At 34.4% G+C, this 17,746-nt stretch overlaps 2 protein-coding genes across 2 annotated transcripts; both read right to left on the reverse strand.

Annotated features, from left to right (window-relative positions):
- Positions 1–1,299: 1,299 nt before the first annotated feature.
- LOC311153174 (transmembrane emp24 domain-containing protein 11-like) lies at positions 1,300–6,514 on the reverse strand (the record flags this gene model as incomplete). Its single annotated transcript, XM_084204797.1, has 5 exons — positions 1,300–1,449; positions 2,310–2,456; positions 4,547–4,672; positions 5,396–5,496; positions 6,385–6,514. The coding sequence occupies 5 exons, from the start codon at positions 6,512–6,514 to the stop codon at positions 1,300–1,302; spliced, it is 654 nt and encodes a 217-aa protein (XP_084060923.1).
- Positions 6,515–10,302: 3,788 nt separating this feature from the next.
- Positions 10,303–17,008, reverse strand: SPON2 (spondin 2). Its single transcript, XM_084204281.1, has 6 exons — positions 16,957–17,008; positions 15,927–16,152; positions 15,344–15,567; positions 14,884–15,075; positions 13,725–13,899; positions 10,303–11,689 (listed from the first exon to the last, which is right to left on the reverse strand). The coding sequence occupies exons 2-6, from the start codon at positions 16,147–16,149 to the stop codon at positions 11,511–11,513; spliced, it is 993 nt and encodes a 330-aa protein (XP_084060407.1). The 5' UTR covers positions 16,150–16,152; positions 16,957–17,008; the 3' UTR covers positions 10,303–11,510.
- Between the last annotated feature and the right edge of the window lie 738 nt (positions 17,009–17,746).

Here is a 17,746-nt window from a genome sequence, read left to right on the forward strand (position 1 = left end):
TGTCTTTTAATTCCCGTGCTGGAAATACAAGTAGACTTAAAGGAAAATGTAATTTCCTTGCTAAAGAAAACAACAGGTGGGAAGATAGAAAAAAGAAAGAAAGCAGTGCCTTTACAAAAAAAATTGGTCTACAGATATTTTACCTTTCACTACCTTTTAATCCAGCAAAGGGTCTGAAAAGATGGGTAGGAAAACAAACCACAATATTCTGCTATCACAGTGCTCTAGAAACTTCAACTTCCATGTCTTTCTATGTCATCACCTCCAAGTCCTTCCTACTATTACTGCTGCTTTGTCGAACTGATTATCTGGATTTTTAACCACAGCCTTTGATTTGTTGTTGTATGATACTATAGTTACACTGCTATTTGTACATAAACTAGCTAAATTAGGGCATAAAGGTGTATGCAACCAAGATGCAATAAGTAAAATGGAAAATTAAGTCAAAAACTGGTGATTTCTGTAGGCAGTCATATTAAAGTTGCTAAATAATTAAAATAATAAAAATTTTCAATGCAGAAACACTTAGTGCAGAAATGAATTAAAATAAAAATGGCATTGTTTACCAATAAACCAAATAATCTGGGTTACTTTGGCATACTTCATAAAGACTATAATTTACATAACTCTGATCATCATCAATTGTATAGCCTAATGTTAAGGGCTTTTCTGGAAGAAAAAGTAAGTATAATTCCAAATTGCTTGTCTGGGTCTGTCTTTTCTATGATAATTGCTGCCACCACTGATCAGTTCAAACTCTGAATATTTTACAAGAAAGCATTCACAATTATATTTAGTTGTTACACACATATAGATTGAGTTCAAGACACTCTCACCCAATTAAACACCACAGGGGATGTAGTTATTTCTCTGTTTGCTGTCTGAATCCTAGTCAGACTGAAGCACTGAACTGTTCATGGTAGTGCCAAATAAGATTACTCAGCAAGCAGAGTAATTTAAAATCTTAGGAAACTTTATTTTAGATTTTTATTTTAGATTTAACCTAAATTAAACATTCTTCATTAAGTACCAAACTTAAATTCTGCCTTAGTCACTGACTCCTTCTATATTTAGCTTTACATCCATAAATGGGGAAAGAAAATTATAAAAGATGGGATTCAAGGAGCAAAACATGAGGGGATGCCTGAGGTTGTGACCTAGCTGGAGAAACCAGTGTTAGAAAATGAGAGAAGGTTGAGAGTTTTATACAAGTAATTTTCTCATAGGTGCTGGGTTTCTTTGGATGTTCAGTGTTACATGGTGTGCAATTTTTGAATCTGTGCATTGACTTTATAGAACTTAAACAAGCTTCTTAGATATAAAGAAATCTCTGAGAGATTTGATTTGCCAGATTCCAACAGAGATGAGGATTAGTGTTTGCACAATAGCCCACCACAAAATATTGCTGTTGGTTTCTTCGCTTGTTTTCCGAAATTTTTCTTCACGCTCCTAGAAAATAAAAAGCATAATTATTACATTTCGTCATCTATATGTTTCATGGCAACCAGAAAGTCATCCCTCTTCTGCATAGTGGTGAACAAAAACATTTTTCCATGTGGATAAAAATGAAGGTTTGTACTTATCTGTATGGTGGATATCTTCATAAATCAAAACTGAGAAGCAGGCACACTGCATCCTGAAGCAGGAAGATAAACCAAGCTTCCCTTGTTCACAGAAGATGCATTGTGCTAAACATCTTCCATCTGTACATATTTTAACCTGTTTAGGTTTATATAATTTGCTGTCAAGAGCCCTTCTGCAGCCAAATTTCTGGTTTTGAGTAACAAGTTGATCCATTTCAAACGGGGTAATGAGTTTTGGGTAACGAGTTGATACATTTCTCAGTCTATCTGCATGCATGTAGAAAAGTGACTGGATGTACACTTGTTTGAAGAAGGGATATATAAATATACACTCAGTCATTTCCTTCCCCACTCAATGGAGTTTGTGCACCCAGGGCAGCATGGAAACAGCAGCATCACCCACAGTGGTACCTGTCACCTGCTGGGCTGCTGTGGCTGAGTCTGACCAAGAAAACTCTGCTTGGAAAATCCTGCTTTAAAATAACACCTGCTGCTAGAAAATAGCACCTGTTGCTACAAGCATGAGTCCACAGTGATTAATTAGTTTTATGTAACCCCTTAAAAATATTTTGCAAGGTAATGGAGACTATTTTGGTTAAATATCTACAGATTTTTATGAGTTACCTAAAAACACCCCTGCAATTGGATAATAAACCTCGTAATACTTTATAAATCAATAAGCCTATGTAAAATATTTTTAATATTTACATTAAGGGGCACACATACTCTTTCATAGTCTTGTTCTCTGGTTACATGATGAATTTGCTCAATTAGATGCTCTAATCTGATATTAACTTCATTCACTTTGTCTTTGGCTTGAATAGCAGATTCATCCAGAAAATGTTCTCCAACTCTGATGTCCAAGTGGATACGCTGCAAAAAGAAAAAAATGTTCTCATTACTGTATCTTCTGCTTTTTCAAAGTTCCTTAGAATAAAAATGAAACAATGGATAATTTCCCCTTAAGATCATTGTAGGAAAATAGTTTTAATTGCTTATAAAAATCCCTTCTAAAATTAGAATCAGGTGGAAAAATTGAAGGGCTTCTTAATTTTATTTTTAAATCAGTTACACAAATTTGCAAACTTCACTAATGTTAAGGCATTATTTTATGCTAGTTTTGATTCAACCACCATTAAAATGTTGCCTTTGTCCAAAATAGTTAAAAAAAAAAAGACTACTCATTATATTTCACATTTCATCCTGATATTGCAGAAATTACTATCTTTAATAGTACTGTTGGAGGCTCTTTGCAAATATACTTCTAGATTCCCTCACATAATTGTTTTCTTCACATTATTTATCCAATTTGGAATATCTCCCAATATCCTCCAGGCTATTGTATGATCTATAGCAAAAATGCCTCAAGCCAGCCAAGCAATAGAACAGAAAGAAGAGAACAATGGAACTTGCAATTTTATGCAACTTATTTTGACATGCATGAAAAATTCTACTAAAACCAATAGGAGAACCTTCTCCTAGAAGCCATTTAGTACTTAGGGGAAAATAAAAAGGTTTTAGCCAAAGAATTTTCAAAACCCTAGAAATTGATATTACCATAATAGAACTTAGGTCTGCTCAGAGATCAGCCATAAATGAAGAACGTATTTTCTTGCAGTTGTCTTGAAGTTACCTAACTGTATCGGGAGAAATCCATCTCACAACCTTGTGGTCCATTATTATTTTTGTTTGAAAGAGTTCAGATAACCATATGGTTCTTACAAAGAACAGTGAAAGATTTATCTTCACTAAAGAATGTTTTCCTTTTGTGATCTTTAATCCTCCAGATATAATTAAAAAGGTCAGTATTTTCCTTTTTTTATTTCTGTGTTCTCAAAAAAACAGCATTATTTAGTATTTGTGATATTAATGTTTTCCTTCCCTGCATCTCTTGGCTTCTTTTATATAGGATGGTCAGAACTCTGCTTGGTGCATGTATCATGTAAAATAATGCTAATACAGCCCCATCTTTACCAGATAAAATCATCTGCACATCCTCAGAATCACATTCATGGTGCATAGTTAACTGTGACCAACCAAAGCTTTATCCCCCTTACTCTCTCTAGTTGATAAACTCCACAATTATTATTTTTTAATGATTAGAGCTAATTGCTTTTGCAATGTATATGATTAAATTTCCATTATTTTCTATCAATCAGTCTGTAAGAACACCTTGTTATTCCAGTGTAATAATCCTACTCTGGTATTATTATTTCTGTGTTATCTACATGTTTCTGAAGTGCACAGCTAGGATGAGATTTAGCTTACCTTAACTCATTTAGAAGATGTATATATTTAGCTGGTTATTTACCTCTTTTCCTGTCAGCTGAAGAGAAAAAGCCCCAAACCACTCTAGAGAGTATTTCTCTTCTGGTTTAGGGAAGCAGCAAGTAGATAAAATTTCAAAACAGTATTTATAAAAGTTTTTACTGCAAAAAAAAAATTTTCAGAGCCATGCTATCACCTCTGATGGCTTTTTTTCCCCCCCATATCTTCATTAAAACCAACTTTGCTGGTAGTAGATAATAATAAGTAGGCTGACATATTCTTCATTTGAATATCTTTCAAAAACTAAAATGCTACATTTTCATTGTCATTCCAATCTAAGTTAGTGAATACATGGAATATCTTTATGTCAAATGCTTGTGTTAGTCAATCTTACATATTTGTCTTTTTGATCAAAATTAGTTGTTCTTAATGATCAGAATCTTTCACTTTCAAAGCACATTATAAACATTAAATCTCTCTATCCTTAGTCCTGCCTCTTGAATGCTGGCTTTTTAAATATGAAAACAGTCTTTTTGTCTTTTTATCTGCATAATTCTATGTTTGCTTTCCTCAATCTCTAAAAAACATTGAATTATCTGCTAGAAGTTAGACCAACTTCTAATCCAGTTTGAAATCTCTGCTATTGGTAATGATTTCTACTGTTACAACAAAGACTATTTAGGAAATACACCTACCAGTTTACTTCCTGCAATCACTGCAAACCTTGTGGAGTTAGACTGGAAACAGATGATGTGCTCCCCAGAGAGGTAGGATGTAAATGTAAAGGTCCCTTGTGGCCCATACAGTTTTGACAACAGTACCTGCAATTTAGATATATGCGCTGGGTTTGTAATTTAGAACTACCAATAAATAAATAAATAAATAAATCAAAAAACAGTACTGTGAATTGGCTGCAAAAAGGAATCAGTTAAGCTGCTGACATCATTAAATTTATCCAAATTTCAGAACACATTTAGAAAAAATCAAACAATTTTAGCTCACCGTGAACATGAAAATATTACAGAATTTTGCAATGTACAAAAGTCAATGCTCTCTAAAGTATTCAAAGTCTGAAAACTGACACCTTGCCTAGGCAGGGATATAAGTTGTCCTCTGCTGGAAAAGCTCAGACCTCAGGCACCTGCTCTGCATGAGGGCTATGAGCAGCCTTGTGACCTTGACTTTGGGTTTTGTTTATCATCAGCACTCCTTTCTGCTGCTTAAGTGGATTCTGTACCATCTTACTTCATTAGTGAATTTTGGGGTTTTATTTTTCATTTAACTTGTTTTCTCAGTTGTCACTAATTCTTCTTATTGACACTGTTTCCCAAATCTGGGAGTAATGCAAAAATTGTCCATACACATATTTATCAAATATCATAATATTTTTCACTTTTATCTTTCAGCATCAAAATGCTGAACTAGCTGGTAGGCTGTAGATTTACTTCTTCCTCAGAAGTGTCTTTTATTTTTAGGTAGTGCTGCCTGCCAGGGCCAGAAGTCAAATCATAAATCGTAGAGAAACATTCATAAAGCATTTTTACCTCACCAGTAGGGCTTGTGACAGTAACAAACATTCCCAAACCAGGAGCAGATTCAAGAAAATCATGTATATGTATATCCCAGCGTTGTACTTTGTAATTCCCTGAATAGAAAGAGAGATAAATCTGTTAAATAAAGCATAGCTTAACGTTAAACATTTTCAATGCTTCTTCAGGAAAAATGGAAATATGTATGTATTTAATGTGTTTATGATTAATATTGTTCAGTGCTACTTCATAACAGATTGAAATGCAATAAATTTTTACTACAGTAGAAAATTTTCTAAAGTACTACAAAAAAGGGTTAATTAACAAGAAAAACTTTCTAATTACTCCTAATGCTCTTGGAAGATTAGCCTCTAGAAGGCACACTGAGACCTCCAAAAGCAAAATGTGCTGTACTCAAATTACATTTTATGGATTGTCTTTCACACTTTTCATATTATTTAAAAAAAAGATTAATTTCTATTATTTTTTTACTATCCCCTTGAAATCTTACATTTACAGTCTTGTAGATTAATTTAATGTGCTTCTCGTATCAGAGGAGAAATGAAACTTTTGTACATCGTGAATTGTCTCTTTTCAGACCAGCACTTATCAAAAAAATAACTCTCCCATTCATATGGGGAAAACCATGTTACAGAAATCCTGATGTGAATGAGTACATCAGTCAGAACATGCAGAAGCACACGTGGAAGCAGCAGTTCCACAGCTGTAGAATTAAAAAACATTCTTTTTCTCTTTTTCTCTTTTTCTCTTTTTTTCTTTTCCTCTTTTCAGTAAAGCACTCTGAAAACCTGCCTTTCTTTGTGTGATGGATACACACAATGTTTGAGGACTTTAAAACTAATCCCCGCTTCAGGGAGTTATTTTCAGAGTGCCCTTTTCTGGTTTTTTACCATATTCATCAATCACAGAAACTGCTGTTACATTTCTAGGTATCTTTGTTACTGCATGGGTTAGATCATCATAAAGCATTGACAGGTACCTACCAACTACCAGGGTGTCGCTGGGAATATCTTCAATTATGCATTTCTCTTCTCTTTCTCCAATATGAAAATACAAAGCAAGTGAAAAAGAAATCCAGAAGTTCATAAGAAATCCTATTAATTTGCTTTTCATATTTTTTATATATCCCTGCTGTACTGCTTTTGAAGATAGTTACATACAAATGCCTGTAGTCCTGTAGTTGTTCCTTGTTTGCTGCTTATCAGAGTAATTTTTGAGAGAAAAAAAAAAAAAAACTGTGAGAAAAGGCAGCTGGTGGTTACACATTTATAAATAAGTACAGCATGTTCTGGAGAATGAGATAACATGGAAAAGACACCTTTTAAATTCTTTCTTCTTTCCCAGCATCTAGATTAAAATTTATTTTATACACTTAGAAGAGCATGAAACTGAAAGAGCCTCTCAGGTGCTTGAGATCAGTTCCCTAGATTACTTTAGGCAACTACATTGGCTACCTCTTTCCATAAACTACTCAATTTTCAACTTAAATGAAGTTACTATTTCTCATTAATTCTGGGTGATTATTCCAGAGCTTCACTCCTCTTTTATTAAGTAAACTTTTCATTTCCATCCTAAATCATTGTAAAAATGTCGGCACCTGATTAAAACCTACAGGCATTACATAAAAGAACTATGAAGAAGTCAAAAGAACTTGAATAATCAAATAATCCATTAAATAATCAAATAACATTAGTGAATATGATATTGCAGGGAAAAATAACAACATGAACACTTTCAGAATAAGATTTTTATATAGGAATGACTATTTCTTAGATATTTCCTAATATCTTCTCTGAAGAAAGTTATAGCATAAATCAAACAGTGATAGAGGTTCTTATTTTTATTCTTTGTACTAATATAGACCAATGTGTATGTCTGATGACAAACTCATTTCTCACTCAAATATTCCTTGTCCTATAAGTGGAGATCACTCTGTCTGCAAGGTGGGCCTGAATGGTCATTTTCCAGCAGGGAGGACTCACCTGTGGGATCATTTCCAGTCAGGAGGATCCATCTTTCCTCATAAAATTTATGTTATCCCAGTTGCACAAGAGCACATATTTTTCCTGTATCAAGGAAGAGGGGACCACAGCCCTTCATCTTCAATATCTGTAACCTAAATAAAAATTTGGGGATGATAACTTCTATTGGAGTATTTCAGATCTGCAGAAGGAGGACTGATTCGTGTTTATTGCCCTTCACTGCACCTGCCATCTATGAAGTTGTCTCAGTAAAGGAATGTCTGTGTAGCACTGGCACGGGCTTAGGACCATCCTGGGTTCACTCCATTTCACAGCATGGAGTATTTTCACAGAAGTTGTAGCACAAGTATTAGTTCAGCTCCACAAATCACCCATCAGCATCCCCATATTGAAAGGCTGTCAGGCAAAGAGAACTGATTCCTTACACATTACTGCTTTGACTCCATATGGCTAAGGATAGAGAGATAAAAAATGCATCTCATGGCTGTTGAATCCTTAGGAATGTCAAGGGGGATGTTAGGAATCCTTTACTACTTCAGCACTTCTCCATCAGAAATAATTTTTTATTATACAGGATGTCATCATAACATTGGACTTTTGCCCCCTACCTCAGGAGATGTTGACTGTCATGCACCTGCATAAATTCCCATGCCATACTCATACCTGCAGGAAATATAGGTTTGTCTGTAGGTTGTGAGCTACTTGACTTATCATCTTTTTAGCTTTTTGTTGAGTGTTCCAAAAGTTCTGAGCTTCCAAAGTTTTGAGTTCCAGTGGTAGAACACAAGATATACAAGGTGACACCACTTTATCCTTCACTCTGCCCAAATCCATTGGAAGAGACACATTTCTTCTGTACTTTTGGCTAGCAAATGCTGACATAGTAGAGCTGCTGGACTTAAAGCAAACAAAAATAATTCAGTCTCCAAGTAATCAGGTTGTTGTGCAGCATACTGAGAGCTTTCTTTTGTCTCAGGCATTCAGAGTTCTGTAAATTGTCACGGGCAGAATTTCTGCATACTGCAAAATCCCATTGAACAACATCTAGCTGATACCAGAATTGCTCTATTGAGTGTTAGATTTATTTCTTGGGAGTGTTAAATATTGTCATAGAATAGTCTGAGTTTCTTTATTATGTTGGATTATTCATGACAGGTCAGTTATTCCCAATGTACTTTAATTACCTGGGACTGGGAATATAATGAAATGAAGCTTTTTGCCTTGAATAGCATCAGATACTCTCAGATCTTTTCTTTTCACACTTATTCCATTACCGGAATTTAATTTTGTGTTGATTATTTTTGTAGGACCACAGTTTCATTCTGTGGTGACTTTTTTGTTGCTACACTTTACCATTAACCACATCTTTCATTCTGCAAGAACATCTGCCAAGGCATCAAAGCTGATTCTTTCTGTGAGATATTCTTGAAAAGAATTGTCTTTACAAATCCATTTCAAGCTTCTTTCCAAAGTGCTTTCTGAGACTAGCTTAACCCAGGAATTAATTTGCCTATTTCCTTCTCTAAATCTCATGTGTTTAGGACCTCAGCATCTTGGCTGCCAACCATCTGTAACATGAGATACAAGGGAAAAGGAAGGAAGAGCTTCCCTGTGTTTCTTCCTGGTCCCAGAATTTTGAAGGGAATTCCAAGGCTGCTGAAGCTACAAAGTCCTAGCAATATCTGTACAGGGATAATGTTCCTCACTTATCAGTTTAATAGAAAAATACTATCAGAAATGTGCTCCATCACTAGGAAGCATTTCATTCACTGTATCCACAGTCTTGCCAAGTAATGGCTCCATCCCTGTGGTTTCAAAGAGAATACCTGGAATTATATTTATGGCCAAGCAATGCACAGAGGCATCCTTAAAGAATATATTTACCAAGGTCACCTGAATTTACAGCTTACAGAAAACCCCATATCCAGGTAACTGAGTGGATAGGAAACTTCTGTTTTTGAAGGAAGATGCAGTGAATATTCATGTATGTAAACACCCTAAAATAGTAAAGTTGTGTATCACTGACTGGAGTTTTCTGAGGTGTGCTGGTTACATATTCTCTTTCTACTCCTTTTCCTTATCTCATCCTTTCTCCTTCACTGTCCTTTGGAAAACTTTTGTCTCCAGCAGTTTGAGCAAACACTGGGACTCCTCCACTCAAATTAAATCTTGTAGGACTGAAATCCCAGTTTCAGGTCATGTATGTTAATACAAATGCAGGTATTCTTTTACTGGGTCTGGGCCTTTATTTATTCTGGGCATGTAAAGAAGAAAAACTGTAGTGTTTGGAGAATTTCCAGGAAAGTACCTCAAAGGATACCTTGTGGGTTTTGAGTTTGGTTTTCCTAAGGCAAAATTTAGAATTACATTTGATATCTGCCCCAAAATTTTATTGAGCTTAATTTGTCTCTTGACTATCAATTTGAAATAAGCTTCTACCCTCTGAGAATATTTAAATATTTACTACAATATATGCTTATGTTTTCTGATATGATGATAAATGTGTAAACAGGAAGTAAATAAGTGTAACAGAAAACACAGAATGGTTAAAACTAATATAAAAAGAAGAAAGAAAAATACTAACAATTAACTAAACACAGAATAGTGTAGTAACATTATTCCCATTATGGAGTGGAAATAGGGGGAACTTAAAAAATAGTAAGTGTGCAATTTTGTAATTGAATTGGAGCAAGTGAACAATTTTGAACAAACAACAGTGGGAATCTGAAGAATGAGAAAAGAGCAGAAATTCCTACACTTAGTTCTATCAATTGTGTATTTATCAGCATTTGCAGGACCAGTGAAGTTTAGTCTGATAAAGTTTCAAATTTATTTGTGTCTTTGCAAGATATCTCTCCTGGAAAAAAAATACAGAGAAATGTTTAAATGTTTCAGCTCTATGGAGAATACAGTGTGCTCCTTTAAGGACAAGAGAAATCATCTTGTATTTGGCATATTCCAGAAGGAACCTATTCAAATCAACTCTCCTGTTCAATACCTGTGCTGTATATTTGTAAAATTGCAGTGTGCTGTAAAAGTTTTGTGAGCTGACTTTAAACTTATTCTATTGAATAAGTATTATTCCAAAATTCTTTTCCTAGTTGGTAGCCACAGCTCTTCATAAGCCGTATGTTGCATTCATTTTATAAGTTATTTGAGCATTAAAACTTGCAGTCAGGAACAGTTTCTGACACATGTTTTGTTAAAGTTGTGCATACCTTAATTTTAGGTAATATATACACAAATAGCAGCAAACACATATAAAGAAACATGGACACATTTACTGCATATATAAGGTTAATTATATAATTTATGTTATGTTATGGTCAACAGTGTTAACTTTGAGAGTAAAGTTGTCTAATGAGGGACACACACCAACAATCAGTTTTTGAATCTCAGCTAACACTTTTAATTCAGCTCAGATGTTTTCTACTTCTATCCACACTTCAGATTTTTTTCTAGTAATTTTGTTGGCTGAGCGTCCTCATGGCAGTTATTGTTCTCACTTTTGAGAAAGAAGAATTAAAAGACATTTTCATATATTCAAAAGTCTCAAGACAACATTACTCAGTTCCATTATTATCTTAACCACACTGCAAACATCTGGTCACTCTGACTTTGTAAGTAGTTTCTGAAGAAATGCACATTAAGCAAGGTTAGACAGATGACAAAAATGCCAATAAATTATAAAAACATAATTTAGTGGAAAAAACTATTTTCTAGGTATAAATAGGTGTAGATAAACAAATTACAATATTTAAGAAGGTTATTGGTTTAGCCTTTGTGATTGAATGATTTTTACTGTGAAGTAAAAATGTGAAGTACAATCTTTCCAAATGTCTTCTTTTCTGCCACTAGAGGGTACTCCAAGAACTTACAGTGTATTTGGAGGAAGGATTTATTTGGGGGTTTTTGTTCTTTAAATTATCCAGTACTGTTGTCCTACTAAGTCTTAGGAATTTAACCCCCCAAAATCTTGATATTAAATAAAAACTTTCAAACCCACTCTAATGCAGCTTTTCAGCAAAATAGTGCAGCATATCCAAATGATAAAGAACATTGATTGACATGTTGTTTAGATTTAAACTTATCCTACTTTTAAATTATCTTAATTATTATCTTTTATTTCAAACACAATTTTCTGGTTCACATCCTGTTTCTTCATCCAGGTTTGGACAAGGCATTCCATTATTGGCAGGCTGAAGAAGTACAAAACGAGTTCTGATCTTGGTCCCTGTTTCTCTGCAGACCCCTCTGCAGAGCCCCCAGGAGGACCATTGTGAAACCTCGCAGTCCAGGGGTGTTTCTGCAATACACACAGCAGAGAGGTATCTTTGCATCAAGTTGTACTTAATTCAAATACACAGTTGGAAAAGCATTAAGGAATGATCATCAAACAGCATCCTTTCTTATACAAAATACATGTGATATCCATCAAATCAGTGTGTTGTCTCATAAATCAAAAAAAAAATCTGGTTTTAGCTTCTAAACTCATTGGTATTATTGTTATTGCAGTCTAGAGCCTGTCTGAGGTATTATATCAGTTCTGAAGCATATTATGTCTTGAATGAAAATACAGAATCCCTTAAAAGAAAACTATGCTTAAAATGATTGCACTCAAAAGATTGAATTAAAAAACATTTACTGTCAATTTTTATAGCTCATTTTCCTTTTCATGACTAACTAAAGCACTGAGATTAAAGCTTTTCTCTGGTTTATTTGAGTATATTTATATTTCTTTGCAGGCAGCTCTTGTTCCTAGAGTTGCTTATATCAACCTCCATTTTACTTTTGTTCCAATTTGCTTCAGAAATAAAGTCCTGTTTTTTATTATTAAATTATTTTGCTATATTTTGGTGTGTACACTACTCTTCCCTTTGCCAATAAGGATATTCTGTCACTAGAAGCTTTCTAATGATTGAAGAATTTCGATATAATTTTCATTCAGTGCAAGAAAAGAAGTTAAAAACTCTGAAGTGCTATCCATAATGTATGCTTCTATCTAAAGTAAAAATCACAAAAAGTAGATGAATATTCCTTAGCAGGTTAAATTAAAATACTGCTTGTCACAGGAAATGGCATCAAAACTGCCTGTTACAGCATTTGTGGGTGAAAGAGGTGTGCACAATCCCATCTTTAAATGCCACACTAAACATGTGACAGCTGGTGTGAATTTCTGGTATTACACTTTTGTTGTCATCATTCATTCATATGTTTCTAGAGGGAATAAGGGACACTGTTTGACCTCTGGTAATTAAATCTGCCCTTTTGATTGAATAAGTTTTTAAACTGGTTTCATATACTGGTTTATATACAAGCAAGTGAGATTTGTGATTAAAAATTATATTTGCAATACTATACTTTAAATGCAATTTAAAATTTATATCATGAATAGTTCCAAATATTCTTTTCAAATCTTATGGGAAGGATGTATAACTGTAAATAAGATGTGTAACACTCACTTTGAATATGTGTTGTTTACTAATAGAAATACATTAAAGCACTATAAAATGATAAGTGCATTTATTAAATTATAAATAACACAATAACTTAGCAGAGAATGAGCTATATTTTAGTGGTTGTAAGGTGACCAGCACAGTGCTAGAGACATGCCATCTCCAGACAATGTGGAGAAGCTTCTGGAACATGGCAACTCTTTGGGAATACATTGGTCCCTTGGAGCAAATATTTTGTTAATAATATATGTATTTTAATTCAGAGATTTGAAAGTCACCCTTATGATTGACTTAAGTCAGTAGTTTGCATGTCTTCCTATCTATTCAAGATTATTAGCTAATATTTTTGAGAAAATGAAAATGAGAGAGAACTTTCTTTTTATTTCAGGATTTATGTTTCTATCGAAAATATGTCCAAATCAATCAAATTGTGTGAATTATATTATACATAACTGCCAAGCTCTGACCCAGAAAGAGACAACAATAATGGTTCTTGGCTTCATTGTCATGTAAAACCTTAAGGATGAATATTTACTTCAAAGTTGCAAAGAGTTTGGGAATGCTGATTCTGATTGAATGTCATTTGTTTCTTATAAAATTCACTGAGCTACACTGATACAAAGGCTTGGGTAGCCCTTACTCTGGATGTAGCCCAGTCCTTTGAACCACAGCTGAAATATGCAATCCCTTACTTATTCTTTCAGGAATTCTCTTTTATGTCGACTGGCTTGTTTTATTTCCCATTTGTGAGTCTGGAACTATTCCTATGCAGGATAGGAGAATATTCTGCCTGATCACCTGTTTCATCCACATCACCTGCCAGATTTCCACATACTTCTGAGTGAATGGAAATAACAGAACTGAGAACATCTACTAATCACTTACCTGAGACAGTGTCTATTATTTCATTGCTTTTAGCTGGAAGATTAATAAAAGGTGCAGAAAGACCTAGCTGGCTTTTCTTTAATTTCACCATTGTTACTTGAGCAATTGGTGGTAAAATTTTGAGTTTGGGATAATAAAATGAGTTTGCTGGGTGACTTGGAGAGGAACAAGTGATCTGTGAAATAAAAAGGGGAATATTAAAAACACTAAGACGGTAACTGCAAAATCATATTTGTAAATGATGCTAATACTTTTTGACAAATAATTTGCATGCAAGCAGTTTCTATGAACACAGTTCACATAACCATGCTGATCAGCCCAGAATTTTTAATGCAGGATACTTGACTGGATACAGGACTGTGGTAGGAGGTCCTGCAAACACAGTAATGTATGAAAAGATTTGACAGAAGGAACTGGATGTTATTACAAGAATACATGAGTATTAAACAATAATATTAGGTATGCTATAAGAGCTGTCATATGGATATGCAAGGCCAAATGCTTCTCTCTTCCTTTACTCATTACTCATCAGCACAGAATTTGTTGCTAGAAAAACTCACCTTTAAGAAAGGATTGAGTGAATACTTATAGTATTCAAGCCATTTGAATCAAAATCCTTCATTTACCACCTCTCTTAAATGGCAAAATCAAAGTATGGGGCATAGAGAGGATGAAATGAGCAAAAGAGATTGAAAGCAATGTCACCACAGTGAAGTTCTCTGCTTTCCTTTAGGTCCTTTCCCTCAAATGTAGCAGTTTCAGGTTTCAGCAGTGCTTTCAACTGAAAACTCCTCCTCACAGCAGTATTCACTACTAAGAATTTTCCTGGTTAGATTCACATTTAGTGATGTCAGGACTTTTGTATTTTCATTTTCCTGGCACTTTAAGGATTGTTAAATATCATCTACAAAAATTGTCAGCTTTTCCAGAAAATGTAGAGACAAATTCTCATGAACCATTTACATTTACTTAATAAATTTCAAAGATACAGAAGATAAAAAAAGCAGTAGGTTTATCAGCTGTGTAATAAATCCATATATAGAGAGCATCAGCACTCTCAAATACTGAAATCAGTTTCACAATTTTAGCCTAGTTATCTTTTAAAGGGAAGGCTCCAAACATGTTAGTATGAAGTGCTAAACTATGCCCATGCACCTACCTCTGTAACTGTGTCCTGTGGAATAGTGGCAAAGTTTGGGGAGGAAAATGTGAATCCACTGTCAGTTCCAGCATCATATGGAAATAAATCTACTGATACTTCATCCATCCAGTGGTCTCCTTCACAGAGATTTAGGCTGTCAATGCCCACAAACCAGTCAGGGCTTGGAACAATTCGTACAACGAACGAAACCTAATGAAACAAAATGATCCATCGGGATTGCATCACTTGCTTTGGAATGCTTCAGTCCTGCTTATAGTAATTTTCACTTAAAGGTCTTGAAATATTGTCATTTTACTCTTCTGTTTTATAGAAGCTGTACAGTGCTCCCTGCTATGTGACATGCTTTTTAGTAATTCTTTTTCACTATGTTGTTTCTACAAGCGAGAACTCAAATATTTAATTTTGGTTGCTGGTAACATAAAACAAACTTTTGAAATGAGTATGTACATTTACTTACTAAGGGGTGTCTTGGATGCACTTCTAATTCAGTTGAGGTTTGTCCTGTACCACTGGAAATTGCAGGAGCAGAGAAGATTCCATGTACACTCTGAATTTTCTCTCCAGCTTCTTCTATTTCTTTCATTAATGCCCATGCTTCACCCTTTTCAGCAAAATCACGTACACCATTGCTGGCATATTCATTTTTTTTCCACATGCTGTAGTCAGAACTATGAGTAACACCTATTTGAGTGAATACATGGCATGACATAAAAATCTGATTTAGAATGTTCCTATTTTTTCATTTTCTCTGTTTTATTTCTGAGGTTAAAAAAAATGTGTACAAAATTGAGTGAGCACTAAAACATTTGGCTTATCTCTGCTTCTTTCAGCTGCAGCCAATTGAAAACAGAAGTCAATTGAAAACAGTTGGGGATTTTTGAGAACATTGTGGATACTTCAATATCTGCATTTCATTCTTAATAACTTTGGCTTTTTTTTTTTTCCTTTTTCATTACTTATCTTACATAACTATTAAGGAAAAAGAGACCACAGAGGTCAAGAGGCTTATCTGCTCTTAGTTCTGTGCATACATCACTTACCTAGCAAGGATGACCACTGTGCTGGGGGCCTGTAGAGTGGGTACTGCTTAGGGAAAGCAGTCTGACTCCATTTTCCTGTGAAGATTATCCTGTACTTAGCCAGTTCCTCTGCTGTGCAAAGAGCATCCTCCCCCACAGGCAGGCTGCTGGCATAACCCAGTATTGTTACAAGAACTGTCCAGATAACTTTACAGGACCAGTAGACAAACATCAGGTTTTCCATTCCCTTCCACACGAAAAGAGAGAAAAAAAGTGTTAGCCATATTAGTCACTCTAAACTCAAAAATTAATAGCAGTTACCTAATAAAATGTAATGTGGCAAAAGTTGTAGCCAAAAAGAAGGCAGATATCTGAAACACTCAAAATTGCTGTGCTTCTGAAAACATTACTATAATGCTTTCAGATTTGTTATTTCCATGCTATATACTACAAACCTGTAACTTTACCTGGGACAAGTGTTTCTAATAAAAATGAAAATAAAAATATCTTATCCTTGTCCATAGTACTACCTCAGAGAAAAATCTGTTTCTGATTTTCTTTTGAAATCTGATTAGAGTCACATCTTGATTTAATTAGAGTAGCAACTGTTTCTGTGGAAAACATTAGTGGTATATTTATTCTTCTAAAGATTAAATTGCAGGCTACTTTGCCAAAAGAAATGATTTATTTTAAATTTGTGTTCTACAAAGGCTGTTTTATAGCATAACATTTAAAGTCAAATAGATTTCATATTTATATAAATTACTTTGCCGTCATAATGTGAATTCAAAACATTATAATTCCTTTAGATTGTTTAAACTACATAGTTTAAAAAAATCAGGGGTTTTTTTTACAGTTACTGTCATAGGTTGTGCAAATTTTGTTTTTAAATTAACATGGTAATTGCATCAGACTGTTGAACTCCACCAATTGTTTAAAATTACAGCCTTAAAACTGATTTTTAAATGTCTTTGTCCTTTGAGAAAACTATACAATCTTAAGTAAATCACTAATAATACATTAGTTTGTAAAAATATCTATGAATACTCACTAAATATTCCTCTGGAGCACTGGAAGGGGGAGAGCACCTGCTTTTGCTGGCAGCTGAGTTGGTCTGCAAGAGAAGACAGTAGGAGTCTTGCTATTTATGCCTGAAGAGGGTCCCTTTGGTCCAACAATTATTGCACTCTTTAGACTTTCCAGGTTTGCAAAAATCGTGCCATCTTCTTGTTTGCAATCCCTCTGGATGGACTAGCAGAGGTTTCCTGTCTGTCAGCTGGTTCAGATTCCTTATCAGCAGACTGAGATGCCGAAAAGACAAAATGCTTTTTAAAAATACCTTGGATTCTTAGTAACAGTTTGAGTTTTCTGGTGCCTTTGCAGTTCTTTGCTCTTATTAATGCCTCCAAGCTATACAAATGAACTGATTCCAACACTGAAATAGTTCTAGTGAATACTCTTCAAATGAGAAACATGTTTTCTTGTAAGTTTTATTGTCTGACAGATGCTCCTTCCAAACATTTACAGAGAGCTTGCTCACTCTCACACACCATATGTATGTGTTCAAATAAAAGGGGTGAGGCAGCTAAAAATGTCAAGAGGAAAAAAAAGTTACATTTCATAATTGCACATACTCACACAGACTGTCTCCTGCAAATATGAATTAATTTAAAGTAGTACAGTGTATATTTCTGTGTGTACAGTACTGTATGCTGGATGATGAAAGGGCTCTGTAACATTGTGGTTTCTTTGGAAAGAGTGGTTTTGGGAAGCTCAGAGATTTTTCTTAGCTGTCTTCAGAGTAAAAAACCCCAAATAAAAATCTCATTATTACAGTTAGA

Source organism: Fringilla coelebs (genome assembly GCF_963513975.1).
Source record: "Fringilla coelebs genome assembly, chromosome: 4".
Classification (NCBI taxonomy): Eukaryota; Metazoa; Chordata; class Aves; order Passeriformes; family Fringillidae; genus Fringilla; species Fringilla coelebs.